Source organism: Dreissena polymorpha, chromosome 5 (assembly GCF_020536995.1).
Source record: "Dreissena polymorpha isolate Duluth1 chromosome 5, UMN_Dpol_1.0, whole genome shotgun sequence".
NCBI classification, from domain to species: domain Eukaryota; kingdom Metazoa; phylum Mollusca; class Bivalvia; order Myida; family Dreissenidae; genus Dreissena; species Dreissena polymorpha.
In genome coordinates, this window is record NC_068359.1 from 70,384,127 (window position 1) to 70,406,755 (window position 22,629).

Below are 22,629 nucleotides of genomic sequence, written 5' to 3' on the forward strand. Positions count from 1 at the left end.
TCGTCAGAAACACAATGCCCCCTACTGCGCCGCTTTGAAATAATTTTTTTTTTTCACCTTGAAGGATGACCTTGACCTTGAACTTTCACTGCTCAAAATGTGCAGCTTCATGAGATACACATGCATGCCAAATATCAAGTTGCTATCTTCAATATTGCAAAAGTTATGGCCAACGTTAGTTTTTTTTTCGGAGGGATGGACAGACTGACATACCGACTGACAGACAGTTCAACTGCTATATGCCACCCTACCGAGGGGGGGGGGGGGGGCATAAAAATATATCAGGCAACATTATATCAGGCAGATATCAATGCGGTGGTATGATAAAACGTTCTCATAAATGGACAAGATAGCTTCTCACTGGACTGTGTGAATGTGCAGGCTGGGTCGGAGCTTCTCTGGCTGCATTTGGAATAAGACTCATTTATGTTTCATGGGTCATAAATCAATCAAGAAATATTAGTGTTTTTATCATTTGAAAAGCCTTCCATGTTTTGCTATGGAAAAAGTAAAAAGGGATTGTTCATTAGTAAATTAACCAAAGACCTTGATCTTAGCATAGAAATTTGTGCCTTTCACTATGTTTGTATCCACAGGGGGCTGGAACGCTGTTGGGATTATATATATATATATAGTGTGATACACTTTATTATACTATCCAAACAGCGTTCCAGCCTCCTGTGTTTGTATCTACTACAATAATTTTAAAATCCTTATTTTCCTAAAGAACTTGTTTTGACTTTTGACTGTGATATGCGACATTGAACTTTGCCTTAAGAGACCTGCGCCGTCAATTTTCGGTACTAATTTCCTTAATTTGACCTTTGTCTTTGAAATGTGACCTTGATATTGACCTTTGTTTGCCAACATCAGTCCCATCATGGTGGTCACTTAGTTGTTAACCCTTTCCCACTCAGAAGCCAAGTGAAAATGACCATGTGCAAACAGCATAAAACCAGAACAGCCTGCGGGTAACTCGCAGTCTGTTCAGGTTTAATGCCGTTTGCTGCTCATCAGTATCTTAAGGTTGGAAATGAAGCCTTTAAAACTTGAATCTAGTAAGAAAGGTCTTTAATTAAATTTAACTTTCTAAGGGACTACAAACATGTAGATATACATATCTAAGTGGTAAAAGGATATTTGAAAATTTACAACTGCTGGATAAATGAATTGACCAGTCGCGAAATACGTGATAGCTCCGCCAAGTTGTGTTTTCATAAAACGCTTATTCCATTATGCCGACAGTCTTTGTTTGTCGGACCATGTGGCCGCAATAAACAAATCTGATTGATCAGTACGTTTGATTGACAGCTGGCGAGTGGTCAATTCTGAGGAAAAGTAATTTTCTTCAAATGACCATGAATTTTGACCTTGGCCCTGGTTCATGCAAGCTATACTCTATTTCAAAATGCTGATCACTTATGGCAAGTTATCTGACTATCCATTTATGCTGGACAAAGTAACTCTCCGAAAAATTAGTCCCTAGCTGCAGCCTACCGTCCAACAAGTCTGCATCAGGATTTCCATAAGACTTTTCTTTTAAAGTGGAGTATTATAGAATCATGCATTTACTTATTTCATTTAAGAAAATTATTTCTAAAAGCTCAATCTGTGAACTTGCCAATGTAATATTCGTGTAGTTCAAAGTATTAAATGAATCCATACCACATATGGTAAGGTTGTGCAGGTTAATAGCACTGAATACATGCACAGTAAGTTATACCTCAGTAAAGCAATGATTTAATGTATGTTTTATTAATTAAAGAAACAAATCCATATAGCTATTTCAAATTAGGCTTTTTTTTAAAATTAATTAAGCTAGCAAATCCATGATTGCACTTTAATCAAAAGGATCAATTCCATGTCTTTCTTTTTGTAGATGTTGCTTAATTAAAGTAAAACTTATCAACAGAGTGTACAAGAAACACATGTCTTATTTCACTTGTTTTTATTCTCTTTCAGTTTGAAAGAATATATAAATGTTTTTTCTGCAAATGACAACAAAAAGATACACTTAGAAAATACCTACTATGTACACAGGAAACAAAAGAGTGGAATAATATAACATGTAATAAAAAGGATCTAAAGTTTTATGATAGCACACTGTCATGCAAATGAAAAATATTACAAAACACATTTTCATAAATAAAATACATACATATACATGCACTTGTATAAAGCAACAAGATATTTTGTAAGTACATTTAAACAATACAATAACGCTCTAATTAGAACATTTTCAATTCATAGAAAATTAGTACTGTGAACAAGCTTCTGAATCAATTAATACAAAAACAAGTTTATCCCAGATTTGCTACTGAATCATTTGTACTTACGTACTTCAAAAGAAAGTTTGAATGACCACAAATGAATCAGCAAAGTGTGAAAGATATAAACAAAATCAATTTGGAAACATAAGTCTGTTTTGCAGTGCCTTTCTTCCACCAGAGAAAAACACATGTACAAATCACTTTAAAATATTGTCCTGTGAAAGCTGAGATCAATAGAGTACATGGAAACAAAATCCCACCCTACCGCCAGTCATCCCTCGCCTCCCCCACCCTTATTTAACATACCCTACCTTACCACATCCCATCTTATTGCAACCCACATTAACCATACAACCACCCAGCCCACCCTACATTACCTACCCCCAGCTTCATTACCCCCCACCCTACATTTCCTACCCCCAGCTTCTTTACCCCACCTATCCCACCTTACCTATGCCCACCCTACTTTACCGCACCCCATCCTACCTATCCCACCTTACCAACGCCCATCCCACTTTACCCCAGTCCACCTTACCAACCCCACACTACTTTACCCTACCTATCCCACTTTACCTACCCACAGCTTATTTTCCCCACATATCCCACCCTACAGTACCCTACCCAACCCAAAACATGCTATTTAAGATTGTTCCATCCCCATATTCAATGATATAAATCTGTACCTTATTTTCTTACATAAATAATAGTTGTTTATTTTCCTTAAAAATCTACATTATTTTACTGTTGATAATACTGATCATAAATCATTCTTAAAATATGATAAATATGAAAAATTTACAAACAACACAAAAATATTGATCACTGATTTGATAGCAAATTTGTATCATTAACACATATTGCACTAAATGTTCATAATGTAGTGTTCATAAATTTCTAAACAATGTCAAGTGTGTGTGCATGTGTATTTTAAATACTTAAATCTATAGAATGCATTTTGTTCATTTCAATTGAAAAGAAAGATCAAGAATGTTATGAAAAATCCTTAACCCTTTGCATGCTGGGAAATTTGTCGTCTGCTAAAATGTCGTCTGCTGAATTTCTAAAATCAGCATTTTCTTCGATTTTTTTCAAAGAATACTATCAGAATAGCAAACAGTTTGGATCCTGATGAGACGCCACATTCTGTGGCGTCTCATCTGGATCCAAACTGTTTGCAAAGGCCTTCAAAATCCGGTTCCAGCGCTCAAAGGGTTAAAAACAAATTGCACATAGTGGGGAACTCCTCAGCTGTCACACACGATTTGATTTATTTTATTCACTGTTACACAACAAAGTTTTGTTCATATATTTTGCACAACATATTGCATACTATTTATTGATGAAGATAACTTAGCAATACAAGTGAAAAAGAATATTATATATTATGTTACATACACATTTTGTTTTTAAATAGTTGAACAAGTTTCATAATGCATACTCAAGACTTAGTAACAAAAGCTGTCTCCATAGGATGACATATGCCCCCGATAAACGCTTTCATAGAAGTTAGGAGCATTTTTCGAAACCTAAACGCATTTTTCAAAACCTAAACGAGGACACTAAGTTCAAGGTCAAAGGGGTCAAAAAATGTGTGCGTATGGAAAGGCTTTTTCCACATACACATGCATACCAAATATAAATTTGAAGCGACATAGAAGTTATGAGCATTTTCGAAACCTAAATGCAACGTTTTATACCCTTTATGTCTAGTATTAATTGTAAAATGATATTGCTGGAAAGCGAGCGATATTTAAACGCCATCTTGTTTGTCACCTGAACATTGTCTCTCTTGTTGTCACCCCCACTGTCATCAAATCGAGTGACAGAAGATAAAATCAAATGGGGGACTGTGTTCTTGCATACAAAACTAGAAACATGTTAACCAGTTAATATGCGCATGCATAATAGCAAAAACCTTTGCATAATTTACACAGAAAATATATTAATTGGTTCATGTACAACAAAAGTACATTCTTGTTCATATTTAAGGGTACTATTATATGTCATTTACAAAATAAATCTATGCAACACAGATTTTGTATACGGCTAAAATTAACTTAAAATTGAATTGCAGTCAGTTCATGTATGTATACAAGATTTCATGGTATTGTCCTTTTTATAAATAAATGATGTGCTGTAAAAATATTTACTTTTCTTCAATAAACTCCTGCTAATTAGATAAATAGAAACAGTAGCTATTGAAATCTAGGATTTCTTGACTGCCAAGGATAGCAGGGATCTCACTGACATATAGTTGCTTTTACCACAGATTCAGCCATCTTGTAACACATGTCGCCATTTTGAATAACACATAGCTATTTTAACCCTTTGCATGCTGGGAAATTTGTCGTCTGCTTAAATTTTGTCTACTGAATTTTAAAAATTAGCATTTTCTTTGATTTTTTTTCAAAGAATATTATCAGAATAGCAAACAGTTTGGATCCTAATGAGACGCCACGTTCGGTTGTGTCTCATCTGGATCCAAACTGTTTGCAAAGGCCTTTAAAATTCGGTTCCAGCGCTGAAAGGGTTAAGCCAGTTGAAAAGTTAAATGTTTAAAATGTCACACAGATATAGCTTATTATTTGCCCCTTACTATGAATGTCATTTTTATACGCGGAAGACACATTATTATAACAAATCCAAAACATAGCTGTATTCTTTACGTTTAAATAAGTAATGATTAAGTACCAATGCATATACGCAATTATAGTTTTTCTTTGGTTTTGCAAAGTGTAGAACTTTGAACCAATACAATACTTACAAAACCATGCTACAATAATACTATGATGGTAAATACACATGTATTTTAACAGACAAAGGCTCCTAATAAACTGCCAAAATGTCCTAGTTCTGTTCATACAATTGTTTTTATAATTAACAACTATGTACAAAATCCTTCAGGGTAATTTCACAAATGAGTGAACAATATCTACACCATGCATGTGTCACAATTAAATATGAGCCTTGCTTTGTGAAAAGGGGGCTTAATGCATGTGCATAAAGTGTCTTCCCAGATTAGCCTGTGCAGTCTGCACAGGCTTATCAGGGCTGACAATTTCCGCCTTAACTTGATTTTAGTGAACTAAAGTCTTCCGTGAAATAAAAAATTGCAAAAAAGCAGAATGTGTTGTCTCTGATTAGCCTGTGCAGACTGCACAGGCTAATCTGGGAAGACACTGTACGTACATTCATCAAACCCCCTTTTCACCGAGTGAGGCTCATATATAACAATACATAGTAATTGCATTTTCAGAACTGTTTGAACCTCATTGCTTGCATACAACAGTGTGAAAACTCTCCACAGGATTTAAAAAAAGAAGACAGATGGAAACAGATCTGATTAAATATCAATACAGTCTGTCAAATTATTATTTTTAATATATATAAACAAGAGATGTGTTTGTTAGAAACACTATGCCCCCTAATGCACCGCTTTTTTTCTTTACCTTTGACCTTGAAGGATGACCTTGACCTAGACCTTTCACCACTCAAAATGTGCAGCTCCATGAGATACACATGCATGCCAAATATCAAGTTGCTATGTTAAATATTTCAAAAGTTATTGCAAAACTTTAATATATTTAAGTTTTAAATGTTTGACCTTTGACCTTGAAGGATGACCTTGACCTTTCACCACTCAAAATGTTCAGCTCCATGAGATGCACATGCATGCCAAATATCAAGTTGCTACTGTATGTTCAATATTTCACAAGTTATTGCAAAACTTTACGGGAACCTTAAAGTTTTGGGACAGACAGACAGGCCCAAAACAATATACCCCCATCTATCGATCCGGGGGCATACAAAATGATGAATGCTCTGGAAAAAATTATCAGGTACAAGAATTTAAGTGCTGTTACTTTTCAGTGATTGCATATTGCCTATAAGACCAATTTTTTGCAACATGCAACTCATTTGTCACTTAACAAATAGCAACATAGGTTTTTTTACATGCTAGCATGGTACGTATGATGAGATGTATTTTCTATGAAATACAGTTTAGATTGTTATTTGACACAATATAAGGTCTCTCCACACTATATAGTTGCAGGATTGCTGTACCCCTTAGTTCAAACAATGTGGGTATTCGTAAATAAATGTTTATGTGAAAATATTGATTGAGAAATATTTGTTCAATTCTCTAACAGTTCATGTATTTTATTTGCTACAGAACAGTGTCATATGTTTTCACTCAATAGCAATTTCTTTTGACACTTTTATCAAATATATTAATCATATAATATGATAAATTCACACAGTCTATATGAATGACAATCTACCTTACAAAAGAATCAATAATATATATTGCACCAAGACTTGTGTATTTGTAACAGGACAAAATAGATTGGAAGTAAGCCGTGAGAATAAAAGTATATATGATCTCACACTAAAGAAAACATGTGGCTAGGCTCTACAGACTGGCATTCATACACCAGGGCTCACAGTTAGGCCAGGTTACACTACACTGCTTTGCATAAAGACAACCTTTTCTGTCCTTCGTTACAAAATTGCTTAGTTCACTTCCTTAGCTACAAAATTGCCAAATATTTTCAAATGGTCCACCTTGCTAAGCCAGAAACAATTACATCTCAGACTTTTCCTTCTTGGATATAAACTCACCATTTTATTTTTCATATCTTGTCCCTCATATTTGACCATTTACCATTGCTTATTCCCTTTCTTTCAGATTATTAGTCCCAAATTTTCCCTCTTGTTTGGCCTCAGGCCATGAGATATTGGGACAATGAGTTCTTAGGCTTCTTCTTTAAGTTCTCAGTACTTTTGCAAATTGTTTTCCCTTGTTTGACACACGATTTCCACATAAGATACAGCGAGTTCATCACACAAGTTTCATCCCTTGGTATCAATTTTTCCACTGTAATTCACACAATTTCTCCCTTGTTAAGCCCCAAGCCATTAGCCATAAGAGACAGTGAGTGTATCACAAGTTGATTTCCTTGGCTTAAACTTTGCCATATCTGCAAATTGTCTCCCTTGTTTAGCCTAACACCATTAGCCAAAGAGACAGAAACTCCTGGTGAGTTGCCTCCCCTGATCTGTTTTCTGCCCTGATCAGTTGCCTCCCCTGATCACTGTGTGGCCACTGCTCAGTGGGGCGGGGGGAGGTGACCTGCCCCAAACCGTTCTCTGTCCATCACCATTCTCTGCAATGCCTCGTGGTGGGCCTGCAACTGAAAGCAGAAACAAATGCTAGATTGATAATTCACAAGGTTGTCTAAATAAAATATATATTCCACCAATCCAACAAATTTTCTTTGTATTTTATGCTATGTATAGCAGTAAATAGATTAAATAAGAATTTTTCTGAGAAAACTGGGATAAATGCATTTGCATAAAGTGTCATCCCAGATAACATGTGCAGTCTACACAGGCTAACCAGGGACAACGCATTCCACTATAATGGATTTCTTCATTTGAATAAAGTCACTTCTTAACAAAAATTCAGTTTAAATGGAAAGTGTTATCTTTGATTATCCTGTAAGGACTGCACAGGCTACTATGGCACAACACTTTACGCACATGCATTAAGCCCATATTTTCCGCAACAGTACAACCCTCAACCCTATACACAATGCCTACCATGTTAAGCGAAGGCCGAAGTGAAAATTGCTATACGCAACCAGCATAAAACCAGTACAGTCTGCCAGTAACTTGCAGTCTGTTCAGGATTTATGCTGTTTGCTTCCCATAACTATCTTAAGGTTGTTAATAAAGCCTTTGAAACTTTAATCTATTAAGAAAAGCCTTTAATTTAATATGATGAGTCAAAATGCATAATTGAGAGGGAAAGAGTTAACATCTCCACTGGATATAAAACTGTGTATTCCTTACAGAACAAGCAAATTCGTTGAATTGATATTTCCCGCCAATATGCTTCTGGACACAAAAGTGTTATATTTGACACTCAAAAAAGCATTTTTTCAAGATACAAAGGGCCATACCTCCTTTATTATCCAATGGTGTACAATGCCATTTGGCGTGCATCATCCTCTTATCCATATATATATACTCGTACCAAGTTTCAATGAAATCCCCCAAAGCACTTTCAAGATATGGCTCCGGACACAAACTAGAGCTTTGTCACAGACGTGACGAATACCCCCACATGCTGCATTGACACATAATATTTTGCATGTCGTCTTCACAAAAAACAGAGGACACCATGCTCAATTTTTAAAACGCACTAAGTGACCCCTTGACCTAGTTTTTGACCCAGAAAGGCCCACGTTCTAACTTGGCCTTAAGATCATCTCCATAAAACTTCTGACCAAGTTTGGTGAATTCGGATGTAAACTACTTGAATAACAGAGAGGACACCATGCTGAATGTTACAAAACACACTAAGTGACCCCGTGGCCTAGTTTTAGGCCCGGTATATACCCATGTTCAAACTTGTCCTAGAGATCATTTAGATAAAACTTGTGACCAAATTTGGAGAGGATTGGATGAAAACTACTTGAATTAGAGAGCGGACAACATTGTGATGTTTAAAACGCACTAAGTGACCCCATGACCTTGTTTTTGACCCGGCATGACCCATATTCAAACTTGCCCTAGACATTATCAAGATACAACTTCTGACCAATTTTGGTGAAGATTGGATAAAAACTACTTGAATAAGAGAGCGGACAACATGGTGAGGTTTAAAACACACTAAGTGACCCCGTGACCTAGTTTTTGACCCGGCATGGCCCTTGTCGAACTTGACCTACAAATTATCTAGTTACAACTTCTGACCAAGTGTGGTATGGATCAATTTAATTTACTTGAAATAGAGAGCGGACACCATGCTCAATGTGTAAAATGTACTAAGTGACCCTGTGACCTAGTTTTTGAAGTTCCATGAAGATTTGACCATAAATCTGACTTCTAGAGTGTTAACACAGTTTTACTGTAACCATATAACGAAAAATGCCCCGACCCCTAGCGGCCATGTTTTTTAACCAACTTGAACCTTTTTGCGAATCTGTTCAAGATAACATTGGGACAAATCCTCTGATCAAGTTTCATGAAAATTGGACAATAAATGTGGCCTTTAGAGTGTAAACAAGACAAGTGATGAAATCACATGACACGCGAGGGACAAAAGGCATTCACAAAAGCTCACCATAAACATGCTCAGGTGAGCTAAAAATAAAAATTGAGTAGTGCAAAGCAATCAGGAGATAAAATAGTTCAACACTCTACCCTCAACACCCTGGTTGGCATGGTTACCTGTTGAGCGAGGGCAGGGTCCTGATAGGCGCGCCGGTAGAGGTCACTCTGTAGCAGCTCATGTTCAGTGCGCCCCATGAGGTGGGCGGGAGGGAGGCCCATGGGCAGGGAGCCAGGGGGTGTTCCCGTCTGGGCCCCGTTAACACCCGACATTGGATCTGCACCTGTAATTTTAGGAAAATTTATTAAATACCATTTTTGGAAAATATATTTTTTTATAAGAAATAGTATTATGTTAGCTTCTTGAAGAATCATTTTGTAAAAGAACATTATTTGTAAAAATTAGTATTTTATAGGATTTATTGAAAATTTTAGATTTTACATGGATTGGTAAAGGTTAAATACTTTACATCAGTTCTGAACCTGGTAGTGCGAGAATTCAAGATTTGACGCTTTAAAATCTATTCATAAGGCACTATTTTTGCAATTAAATGAAATTTTACATGTTTATTGTGTATATGAAGATTTTTCCAAAGAATATTTATTTATATGGGTTGTGCTCTGTGAAAAGTGTGTTTAATACACGTGCATAAAGTGTTGTCCCAAATTAGCCTGTGCAGTCTGCACAGGGTAATCGGGACAACATTTTCCGCTAAAAACTGCCTTTTTGCTAACAATAGACTTTCTTTAATGAAAATATCATAAAAGCATAGTGTCGTACGCACAGGCTTATCTGGGACGACACTTTGTGCACATGAATTAAACCCCTTTTTCACTCATACAAATGTGGGATATCCCATTTTATGACCTTATGTCTAGGAACATGCATTGGACAAATTTAGGAAAGAATTGGGTATGACCTTCCTTTCTTCTGTGAACAGTACTCATACAATTCAAGAAATCATATTAAATGTATTTGACATTCCTTTCTTTTTAGAATATACTTTGTTCTATTTTTGGACATAGTACTTAATGACATTTTTGAAAAATACTTCTTTTTTTTTCTTGGAACATCATTCGATAAATGCAGAAAATTCTGATTATATACCATTCCATTTTTTTGGACAACATCCTTTGCACAATTTTAGGACATGGTTATACCATTCTTGGAAAATAGTTTTGTGTTTGTCATGGAAATATGTAACAAGAGCACCGCCTTGCGGGTGCAGACCGCTCATCTATTTTCTTTTTAAAGGTGAAGGGACTCTCATTTTCAATCACAAAGGAGGGAGGGGTGGAGTGAAGAGGGGTATATAGTGAGGGGTTGTGGACATTTATTACATTAATCTTCCAAAAAAGCGAGAAAAAAATAAAAAAATAAAAAAAAAAATGGGGGGGGGGGGGGGGGGGGGGGATGGGGATTTTTTGGGTGCGATGGTTGGACGGTATTTCAAACATAACCGTTTAAAAAAAAAAAATTGGAGGGGGGGGGGGGGTGGGTTATAGTGTGAGGGTGTGGTGGTAATTTGTGAGATGATCTTAAAAGAAAAAAAAAATAAAAAAAAATATAAAAATTTGGGTGGCGGGGGGGCTGGGGGAGGGGTGTATAGTGTGGTGTTGTGGACATTTATTACATTATCATCCAAAAAAGCGAAAAAAAAAAATAACAAGAGGGCCATGATGGCCCTGAATCGCTCACCTGACTCATTAAGATCAGATGAAAACTATGACCTCTATTGTCTACACAATGTTTTTCTATGATTTGACCTAGTGACCTAGTTCCTGACTCTAGATGACCCAAATACAATCCCAATCCAGATTTCATCAAGATAAACATTCTGACAACAGTTCATAAATATTGGATGAAAACTGTGACCTCTATTGTCAATACAAGGTTTTTCTATTTATTTGACCTAGATTTTTACCCCAGATGACCCAAATACAATCCCACCCAGATTTCATCAAGAATTCTGACCAAATTTCATAAAGGTTAGATGAAAACTGTGATCTCTAATGTCTACACAAGGTTTTTCTATTATTTGACCTAGTGACCTAGTTTTTGACCCCAGATGAACCAAATAAAATCCCAACCCAGATTTCATCAAGATAAACATTCTGACCAAATTTCATAAAGATTGGATGAAAACTGTGACCTCTATTGTCTACAGAAGGTTGTTCTATTATTTGACCTAGTGACCTTGTTTTTGACCCCAGATGACCCAAATACAATCCCAAACCGGATTTCATCAAGATAAACATTTTGACCAAATTTCATCAAGATTGGATGCAAACTGTGACCTCTACTGTCTACACAAACAAATTGTTGACGGACGGACGCACGTACACACGCAGGCACGCACAACGGACGCCGGACATCACACGATCACATAAGCTCACCGTGTCACTTCATTACAGGTGACCTAAAAATATGTGTCGGAGATAAACATGAACAGTTGTGGTTAAAATCCCATAGAAACAAGGGCTGTTTGTAAAACATGCATGCCCCCCTATATGGGCTTTAAGTTGTAGTAGCAGCCATTGTGTGAATACGTTTGTTGTCACTGTGAATGGTGGTGGTGGTGGTTGTGGTGGTGGTGGTGGCGTAGTAGTAGTAGTAATAGTAGAAGTAGTAGTAGTAGTAGTAGTAGTAGTAGTAGTAGTAGTAGTAGTAGTAGTAGTAATAGTAGTTGTAGTAGTAGTAGTAGTAGTAGTAGTAGTAGAAGTAGTAGTAGAAGTAGTAGTAGTAGTAGTAGTAGTAGTAGAAGTAGTAGTAGTAGTAGTAGTAGTAGTAGTAGTAGTAGTAGTAGTAGTGGTAGTAGTAGTAGTAGTAGTAGTAGTAGTAGTGGTAAAGTAGTAGTAGTAGTGGCAGTAGTAGAAGAAGGTGGTGGTGGTGGTGGTGGTGGTTGTGGTGGTGGTGGTGATGGTGATGGTGGTGGCAGTAGTAGTAGTAGTACTAGTAGTAGTAGTAGTAGTAGTAGTAGTAGTAGTAGTAGTCGTAGTAGTCGTCGTAGTAGTGGTAGTCGTAGTAGAAGTAGAAGTAGTAGTAGTAGTAGTAGTAGTAGTAGTCGTAGTAGTAGTAGTAGTAGTAGTAGTAGTAGTAGTAGTAGTAATAGTAGCAGTAGCAGAAGCAGTAGCAGCATTACAAGACCAATACTTAAGAATGATCAAATGGGAAAAGGTAACCTAGCACTGGCAGTAAATATGGGGCTCATTTACAGGTCAGATTTGGAATCTCTGCTGTAAAATAAGATTTTGAATGAATTAAAGGGAGGCAATTCTGTAATAAAAAGAACATGCATAAACCGTAGTTGTTTCCCTTGTTTGAACCATGCTAAATCCTTACAAGTTTGGAAAGAATTGGATGAAAATTTGGACTTTATTGCATAAACACCATTTTCTCAATTCAAGGGGAGGTAATTCTGTACTTCATAGACCAATAATGCTCATTTTTTGTAGGGTTTGTGTCCTCATTGATATAAAGACACTGTGCAAATTTGGAAAGGATCGGACAAAAAATATGGAAGATTTTTTAAAGTTTTCACAAAATAGGCAAAAACGAATAAACATGCAAAGTTCAACGAGCTCCTGCGGCCATGTTTTTTGACGAATCAAATTTCTTTGAACAACTTTTTCAGGGGAGCCTTCAAAGGTCATCCCTGTGAAATTTTTTGAAAATCTGATGAGCGGTTTCTGACAAGAAGATTTTTCAAGGTTTTTACCATATATGGTCATGGCGGCCATCTTGGTTATGCGATCAAATTTTTTTTAACAATTCTTTTGTCCCATGACCTAGGGATGCCGGACGCTGAGTGATCACAATAGCTCACCTCGAGCTATCGCTCAGGTGAGCTAAAAATCGGGGGGTGGGGGGGGTGGGGGGGGGTGTGGGGGGGATGGGGGGGGGGGGGTTTGGGTGCGATGGTTGGACGGTATTTCAAACATAACCGTTTAAAAAAAAAATGGGGGGGGTGGGGTATAGTGTGAGGGTGTGGTGGTCATTTGTGAGATGATCTTAAAAAAAAAAATTAGGGGGGGGGGGGAGGGGGGAGGTGGGGAGGGCACGGGGGATGGTTTGGGTGGAGTCTATTGTGGTATTTCAGGTAAGAGTAGTTTTGTCAAAGTATCAATCAAATCTAATCATAAATAAAGAAGTTATGGCAATTTTAGCAAAATTTCATAATTTGACCTTGAGAGTCAAGGTCATTCAAAGGTCAAGGTAAAATTCAACTTGCCAGGTACAGTAACCTCATGATAGCATGAAAGTATTTGAAGTTTGAAAGCAATAGCCTTGATACTTAAGAAGTAAAGTGGATCGAAACATAAAATTTAACCATATATTCAAAGTTACTAAGTCAAAAAAGGGCCATAATTCCGTAACAATGACAACCAGAGTTATGCAACTTGTCCTTTTACTGTACCCTTATGATAGTTTGTGAGTGTTCCAAGTATAAAACCAATATCTATGATACTTTAGGGGTAAAGTGGACCAAAACACAAATCTAACCAAATTTTCAATTTTCTAAGTATAAAGGGCCCATAATTCCGTCCAAATGCCAGTCAGAGTTACATAACTTTGCCTGCACGGTCCCCTTATGATAGTTAATATGTGTTGCAAGTATGAAAGCAATAGCTTTGATACTGTAGGAATAAAGTGGACCTAAACACAAAACTTAACCAAATTTTCCATTTTCTAAGTATAAAAAGGGCACATAATTATGTCAAAATGCCAGTCAGAGTTACATTACTTTGCCTGCACAGTCCCCTTATGATAGTTAGTAAGTGTTGCAAGTATGAAAGCAATAGCTTTGATACTTAAGGAATAAAATGGACCTAAACACAAAACTTAACCAAAATTTTCAATTTTCTAAGAGTAAAAAGGGCACATAATTCTGTCAAAATGCACGCCAGAGTTATCTAACTTTGCCTGCCCAGTCCCCTCATGATAGTAAGTAAGTGTACCAAGTTTGAATGTAATAGCATTGATACTTTCTGAGAAAAGTGGACCTAAACGCAAAACTTAACCAAAATTTTCAATTTTCTAAGTATAAAAAGGGCACATAATTCTGTCAAAATGCATGCCAGAGTTATCTAACTTTGCCTGCCCAGTCCCCTCATGATAGTAAGTAAGTGTACCAAGTTTGAATGGAATAGCATTGATACTTTCTGAGAAAAGTGGACCTAAACGCAAAACTTAACCGGACGCCAAAGCCGACCCCGACGCCAAGGTGATGACAATAGCTCATAATTTTTTTTCAAAAAATAGATGAGCTAAAAATTAAGAAATGGTATTTTTAACCTCCATGAAAAATATTTTGTCAAAATTATTTGTACAAACTTAGGACATCCTTAAAATTAGACCTTCAATTTTAGTAAGAAGATTATATGAAAGAAGGGAGGGGTGGAGTGGAGAGGGGTGTATAGTGTGGGGTTGTGGTCATTTATTACAATATCTTCCAAAAATGCCAAAAAAATGCAAAAAAAAAATATTTTTGAATTTCGGACGGACGAACAGACGCCATATATTTGACATTGAAGGATGACCTTCACCTTCACCTTTCACCACTCAAAATGTTCAGCTCCATGAGATACACATGCATGCCTAATATCAAGTTGCTATCTTCAATATTGAAAAAGTAATGGCCAATGTTAAAGTTTTTGGACGGACAGACACCATAAATTTGACATTTGACCTTGAAGGATAACCTTGACCTTTCACCACTCAAAATGTGCAGCTCCATGAGATACACATGCATGCCAAATATCAAGTTGCTATCTTAAAAAGTGAAAATGTTATGGCCAATGTTAAAGTTTTTTTCGGACTGACAGACAGACTGACTGACATACTGACGGACAGTTCAACTGCTATATGCCACCCTACCGGGGGCATAAAAATTATTTATTGGGGTGGGGGGGGGGGGTATAATGTGAGGTTGTGGTGGTCATTTATTAAATGATCTTTAATTAAAAAAATCGAATCTATCATAAATAAAGAAGTAAGGGCAATTTTAGCAAAATTTAATAATTTGACCTTGAGAGTCAAGGTCATTCAAAGGTCAAGGTAAAATTCAACTTGCCAGGTACAATACCCTCATGATAGCATGAAAATATTTAAAGTTTAAAAGCAATAGCCTTGATACTTTAGAAGTAAAGTGGATCTAAACACAAAATGTAACCATTTATTCAAAGTTACTAAGTAAAAAAAGGGCCATAATTCCGTAAAAATGACAACCAGAGTTATGCAACTTGTCCTTTACTGTCCCCTTATGATAGTTTGCGAGTGTTCCAAGTATGAAAGCAATATCTATGATACTTCAGGGGTAAAGTGGACCAAAACACAAAACTTAACCAAATGTTCAAGTATAAAGGTTACACAATTCTGTAAAAATGCCAGTTAGAGTTACATAACTTTGCCTGCATAGTCCCCTTACGAGAGTTAGTAAGTGTTGCAAGTATGAAAGCAATGGCTTTGATACTTTAGGAAAAATGGGACCTAAACACAAAACTTAACTAAAATTTTCAATTTTCTAAGTATAAAAAGGGCACATAATTCCGTCAAAATGCCAGTCAGAGTTACATAACTTTGCCTGCACAGTCCACTTACGATAGTTAGTAAGTGTTGCAAGCATGAAAGCAATGGCTTTGATACTTTAGGAAAAAAGTGGACCTAAACACAAAACTTAACCAAATTTTCAATTTTCGAAGTATAAAAAGGGCACATAATTCTGTCAAAATGCCAGTCAGAGTTACATAACTTTGCCTGCACAGTCCCCTCATGATAGTAAGTAAGTGTAACAAGTTTGAATGGAATAGCATTGATACTTTCTGAGAAAAGTGTACCTAAACGCAAAGCTTTACCGGATGCCAACGCCGATTCCGACGCCCATGCTGACGCCAAGGTGATGACAATAGCTCATTTTTTTTTCCAAAAAATAGATGAGCTAAAAATGAAATCATTTTTCTTTCAAATTTTGTTTTCAACATATCATACACATAAAATAAAATGTCAAGAAGTAACCAAGCATTGCAAGCTATTTTCAGGTGTTTTTTTGCACAAACAGCTCGGGTCTTCAATGCTTCCTTCCACAACTTACGAGAAAACTGGTATATCAAATGTGAAGGTGAGGACTCAAGGCCTGGGCGGTCAAGTTTGTTCAACCCAACCCCGGGGCCAGAGTTCACCATGGACCCCGCCCGCATCACCATCTCATTTGACACCCTCTGCATGTAGATATGCTGCTCCTGGGTAAGCCGCTGAGTATAGATCTGGTATATCATTCTATTGGCCATTTGCTCCGACTGGAGCATATCTGCAAACAAGTGTGGAACATAACCCGTCTCAAGACGGTGGGCTTGAAACCACTAAATACTGAGTGCACCCACACTCTCGCCAGTTCTTACCTGGGGCCAGGGAATGCAGCATAAACCTGTCTTAGACAGTGGCTAGAAGCCACATAAATCTGAGCACGCCTTCACTCTTGCCTGGCAGTTTGGGGGCTAGAAACTACTTAATACCCTTGCCCGATCTTACCTGGAGGCAGGGAATGCAGCAGATGTGGTGGCAGGAAGGGATGATGCGGCGGGAGGGCAGAGGATGTCGGTGGGAGTCCATGTGGCCCTCCAGCACCACCGGGTACCAGATCGGGCTGGTGTAGATGGAGATGTGTATGTGAGTGAGCGTGGGTGTGTGTGTGCGCGTGTTGTTGTGCAGCCGCTGCTGCAGCTGCCGCCGCAGACATCCCGCCGCTCATTTGTAGCCGTATCATGGGGTCCTGGAGGGCCAGGCGTTCCGCGTGGAGCCGCTCTGCGTTCATCCTCTCTACCGACATTCTCTCCACCGACATCCTCTCCGCCGAGAAACGTTCCATCATGGCTGCCGCGTAAATTGCTGACTCGCCGAACAGCGGGTGGCCAGGGGGGTACCCTGAGAAAACACCATGAATAACTCTCTTTAGTAATGTATAGACCCGCGAAATTTATATATTTATTCATTTTAGCGAGTGTGTGTTTTTAGTATTTATTTAAATTTAAATCTCATCCCACTGCTTATAGGCGTTTTCTAATTCTCCTTAATCTGCACCCTAAGCCACTTCCCACAATTTCTTCCCCACTTTTTGTGTTTTGTATTTATTTATTATCAGCTTGCATAAATATTAATGCGCCAGCAGTTAAATCAGATAAAATCACTGATGTTTTTATATGCATGACATTTGTCATGACTTGAGATATTGAAACTATAATTTATTTAAATTGCATAAAAAAATGACACAAAAAAATGTTTCAAGAGAAAGCCTTTTCACAGTGGGTGCTTGTAACCCAATGTGGGTTGAATGGAACCGAAAGATAATGTAAAATGAAGACATTAAACACTTCATGGTATTTTCTCGAGGTAACAATGACAACATATATACTGAACTGCTACTGTGAAAAGACTTCTCAGCTCTCTCACAAATCAACCGCGGTGGGGCTAAAAGACTGCAGCCCAACGCTAGACATTTGACCATTGTTTGTGAGTCAGATATCTAGGGTAAGCCACCTTTAAGATGAAACGTTCGTCACACACCAAAAACGGAAATACAAGATTTCTGGCATTCACAAAACTTAAATGTCAAAAATAAACACGGTAGGGAAGAAACATATATGTTTAAAGAGTAATTAAAATTAAAATCCGCATATTAATCATACAAGTATGTAGACCAACCTGTATTAAGAATTGGCAATCAATTGGTTTAGAATTGTATGAATTTAGTTTAACATCAGCAATCTTTTGTCCAAAAAATTCAAATGAACAGCAATTTTATTGCAAGTTTATGATGAAAACAAGAGATGTGTTTGTTAGAAACACAATGCCCCCTATTGCGCCGCTTTGAAGCCATAAATTTGACCTTTGACCTTGAAGGATGACCTTGACCTTTCACCACTAAAAATGTGCAGCTACATGAGATACACATGCATGCCAAATATCAAGCTGCTATCTTCAATATTGCAAATGTTATGAAGAAGGTTAAAGTTTTGGTGAAAGTTTTTGAATTTGTTTTGACCTTGAAGGATGACCTTGACCTTTCACAACTCAAAATGTGCAGCTCCATGGGATACACATGCATGCCAAATATCAAGTTGCTAGCTTGAATATTGCAAAAGTTATGACCAAGGTTCAAGTTTTGGTTAGAGTTTGGGACACACACATACAATGACAGACAGGCCAAAAACAATATACCCCCGATCTTTCGATCCAGGGGCATAACAAATGTGTGTAGTTTTGTAAGCTAGAATAAGTTTCTTGAAAATTTGGAATATTGTTAATAAAGGTTTTGTTTAAATACAAATACTTATTCTGTCTAGCGCAATGTGTTTCACATTAAAAAGTGCAATTCAAACCATTTGATCAGGACATGAAAGTTGCTAGAATATGACAATGGGAGCAAAAAACATAGATGAAAATAACTGATAAAAAAAGACAAATAATGAACAAGTATTTTAGACACAAAGCAGTTACAATAAAATAATTCATATTAATTGAGTAGTGTTCTGAGAAAACTCGGCATAATGAATGAGCGTAAAGTGTCATCCCAGATTAGCCTGTGCAGTCCGCACAGGCTAATCAGGGAAGACACTTTCCACCTAAATTGGATGTTTGCTAAGAAGAGACTTCATTTAAACAAGAGGGCCAAGATGGCCCTAGTTCCCTCACCTGAGAGGAGTCGGTTCATTCAATCTTTACCAAATGTCAAACTTGACCTAGATATTGTCCAGACAAACATCCTGGTCAAGTTGTATCATTATTTCATCTGCAACTCATGATCAATGTACCTATGAAGTTTCATGATCCTAGGCGTAAGCATTCTTGAGTTATCATCCGGAAACCTTTTTCTAAGTTGAGTCACTGTGACCTTGACAGCTATTGTGTGAATACGTTTTTTGGCACTGTGACCTTGACCTTTGACCTAGTGACCTGATAATCAATAGGGGTCATCTGCGAGTCATGATCAATATACCTATGAAGTTTCATGAACCTAGGCATAAGCGTTCTTCAGTTATCATCCGAAAACCATTTTACTGCTTTGGGTCACCGTGACCTTGACATTTGACCTAGTGACCTGAAAATCAATAGGGGTCATCTGCAAGTCATGATCAATGAGTCTATGAAGTTTCATGATCTAGGCATAAGTGTTCATGAGTTATCATCCGGAAACCATTTTACTATTAAGGGTCATCGTGACCTTGACCTTTGACCTAGTGACTGGAAAATCAATAGGAGTCATCTTCGAGTCAAAGAAACAAATGTTCAGAGCAAATCTCATGAAAATTGGGCCCAAAATGTGACTTCTACTGTGTTCACATGTTTTCACTATATACATACAGACAAAATTGCCCCGCCCACTGGCGGCCATGTTTTTTCACCGATCCCGACCATTTTCACACTCGTCCGAGATATTAATAAAACCAATGTTTTGACCAACTTTCATGATAATTGGGCAAAAATTGTGACTTCTAGAGTGTTAACAAGGTTTCTCTATAGCCAAATAGGGAAAAATGCCACTATATACATATAGAGAAAAATGCCCCGTCCCGCTAACGGATGGACGGACATACAACGGACAAAGACCGGTCACAAAAGCTCATCTGAGCAGTCAGGTGAGCTAACAAAACATGTCATAAAAGCGGGAAGTGTCGTCCCTGTGCAGTCACAGGCTAATCTGAGATGACTCTTTACGCACATGCATTATGCCCAGTTTTCCCAGAACACGACTTATATAACAAAACCACAATAACACAAATATTACAAGGATGACTTTTTCAATTAAACTTCAATTAATCAGAAATCAAATACACATTTTTACAAATAAAATCACTTGTTTAATTATCAGGCTTTACCTTTAACTTATTGATTTGCCAAAAAGTACATCACACATTTAATGGTCAATACACACAAATAATATTATATTGAGCCTCGCTCTGTGAAAACATCCCAGATATGCATGTCCAGCCATCACAGGCTTATCAGAAATGTCACTTTCCGTTTAAACTGGTTTTTTGCTAAGAGACTTTCTTTACCCCATTTATGCCTAGTGGACTCTCCCATCCTTCTAAATTGGACCAATTTATTTCCAAAATTAGGGATGTCTAGAATATTTATTTCTATATTTAGAATATTTCTTACAGAAATTCCTTTAAGCAAACAGTGCAGACCCTGATGAGACGCCGCATCATGCGGCGTCTCATCTGGGTCTACGCTGTTTGACCTTGGCCTTTTTCCTAGGCGCTAGGCATAAATGGGTTAAATGAAGCAAAATAAACGCGGAAAGTGTCGTCCCTGATAGGCCTGGGGCAACACTTTAAGCAAATGCACAAGTCCAGTTTTCCAAGATCTCGGCCCGTGTAAATAATATCAAAATATATTTTATGGAGTTGCGCGATCCAAGACACGCCCCCCTAAACTCTTCCTCACCTAATCGTTCCAGGCGTTCCCTCTCCTGGGCCATGAGATCTGTGGCTATGCTGGTGGGCGGGTATATCCCCGGCAGATGGGCGGGGCCAGCGCGACCTCCTGGTAACATGTAGCGACGCTGCAGTTCTAGCCAGTGGGGGTCAAGGGGGTTGGCTCCTGGCGGCAACATACCTGGCAGGGGAACCAGTTCGATATTAGGACAAACTATATAACCAGAGGCGGAAGATTACAAGAGAAGAATACATGACTTTGTGTACATATGAGCCGCATGCTGTGAAGACAGGTCTTAATGCCTGTGCATTAAGTTTAATTCCATATACGCCTCTTCAATCACAGGCTTATCAGGGACAACCTTTTTTTCCTAGAATAGATTTTCATTTGGAAGTGATTTCTTTTACTAACAAATACTATCACAGCAGAAAATTTCGTCCCTGATTAGCCTGTGCAGACTGCACAGGCTAAAATGGGATAACACTTTACAGGCATGCATTAAGCCATTTTTACCAGATTGCAGCTCATATTATTAACGTGTTAATAACTACAGGTAAATGTTAGTCACATACATGTATCTAATTAATACCCTTGCAGCAATTATTTAGCCAGTATCAAAGGCAAACTAGAGCTTTGTCACAGATGTGACAAATACCCCCACATGCCACATTGACACAGAATATTTTGCATGTCTTCTTCACAAACAACAGTGGACACCATGCTCAATTTTTAAAACGCACTAAGTGACCCCTTGACCTAGTTTTTGACCCAGAAAGGCAAATGTTCTAACTTGGCCTTAAGATCATCTCCATAAAACTTCTGACCAAGTTTGGTGAAGATCGGATGTAAACTACTTGAATTAGAGAGCGGACACCATGCTGAATGTTAAAAAACGCACTAAGTGCCCCGTGACCTAGTTTTAGGCCCGGAATGGCCCATGTTCAAACTTGTCCAAGAGATCATTTAGATAAAACTTGTGACCAAGTTTGGTGAGGATTGGATGAAAACTACTTGAATTAGAGAGCGGACAACATGGTGAGGTTTAAAACGCACTACGTGACCCTGTGACCTTGTTTTTTGATCCGGCATGACCCATATTCAAACTTGCCCTAGACATTATCAAGATAAAACTTCTGACCAATTTTGGTGAAGATTGGATAAAAACTACTTGAATAAGAGAGCGGACAACATGGTGAGGTTTAAAACACACTAAGTGACTCTAGTTTTTTACCCGGCATGGCCCATGTTCGAACTTGACCTACACATCATCTAGTTCCAACTTCTGACCAAGTGTGGTGAAGATCAGATTTAAATTACTTGAAATAGAGAGCGGACACCAGGCTCAATGTGAAAAACATACTAAGTGACCCTGTGACCTAGTTTTTGATCTGGCATGGCCCATGTTCGAACTTGGCCTTCAGATCGTCTAGATAAAACTTCTGACCAAGTTTGGTGAAGATTGGATGAAAACTACTTGAATAGAGAGAGGACACCATGCTGAATGTTATACAAGAGGGCCATGATGGCCCTGAATCGCTCACCTGACTAACCAAATACAATCCCAACCCAGATTTCATCAAGATAAACATTCTGACCAAATTTCATAAAAGATTTGATGAAAACTGTGACCTCTATTGTCTACACAAGGTTTTTCTATTATTTGACCTAGTGACCTAGTTTTTGACCCCAAGTGACCCAAATACCATCCCAACCCAGATTTCATCAAGATAAACATTCTGATCAAATTTGATAAAGATAGGATGAAAACTGTGACCTCTATTGTCTACACAAGGTTTTTCAATT

General features: G+C 37.7%; 1 protein-coding gene across 8 annotated transcripts in view; it reads right to left on the bottom strand.

Moving 5' to 3' along the window:
- Positions 1-1,933: 1,933 nt before the first annotated feature.
- Positions 1,934-22,629, bottom strand: part of LOC127880896 (arginine-glutamic acid dipeptide repeats protein-like) — a 162,078-nt gene continuing 141,382 nt past the window's right edge. For 7 of the 8 annotated variants that reach the window (XM_052428373.1, XM_052428372.1, XM_052428374.1 and 4 more), the window contains 4 exons: positions 20,836-21,006; positions 16,918-17,310; positions 9,510-9,673; positions 1,934-7,465 (listed from right to left, as the gene is read on the bottom strand). In XM_052428373.1, the coding sequence (XP_052284333.1) occupies positions 7,382-7,465; positions 9,510-9,673; positions 16,918-17,310; positions 20,836-21,006 (812 nt within the window). In that variant the 3' untranslated portion in view covers positions 1,934-7,381. Of the gene's footprint in view, positions 7,466-9,509; positions 9,674-16,480; positions 16,697-16,917; positions 17,311-20,835; positions 21,007-22,629 lie in introns of all 8 variants that reach the window. The other variant, XM_052428375.1, reaches the window with a different exon arrangement.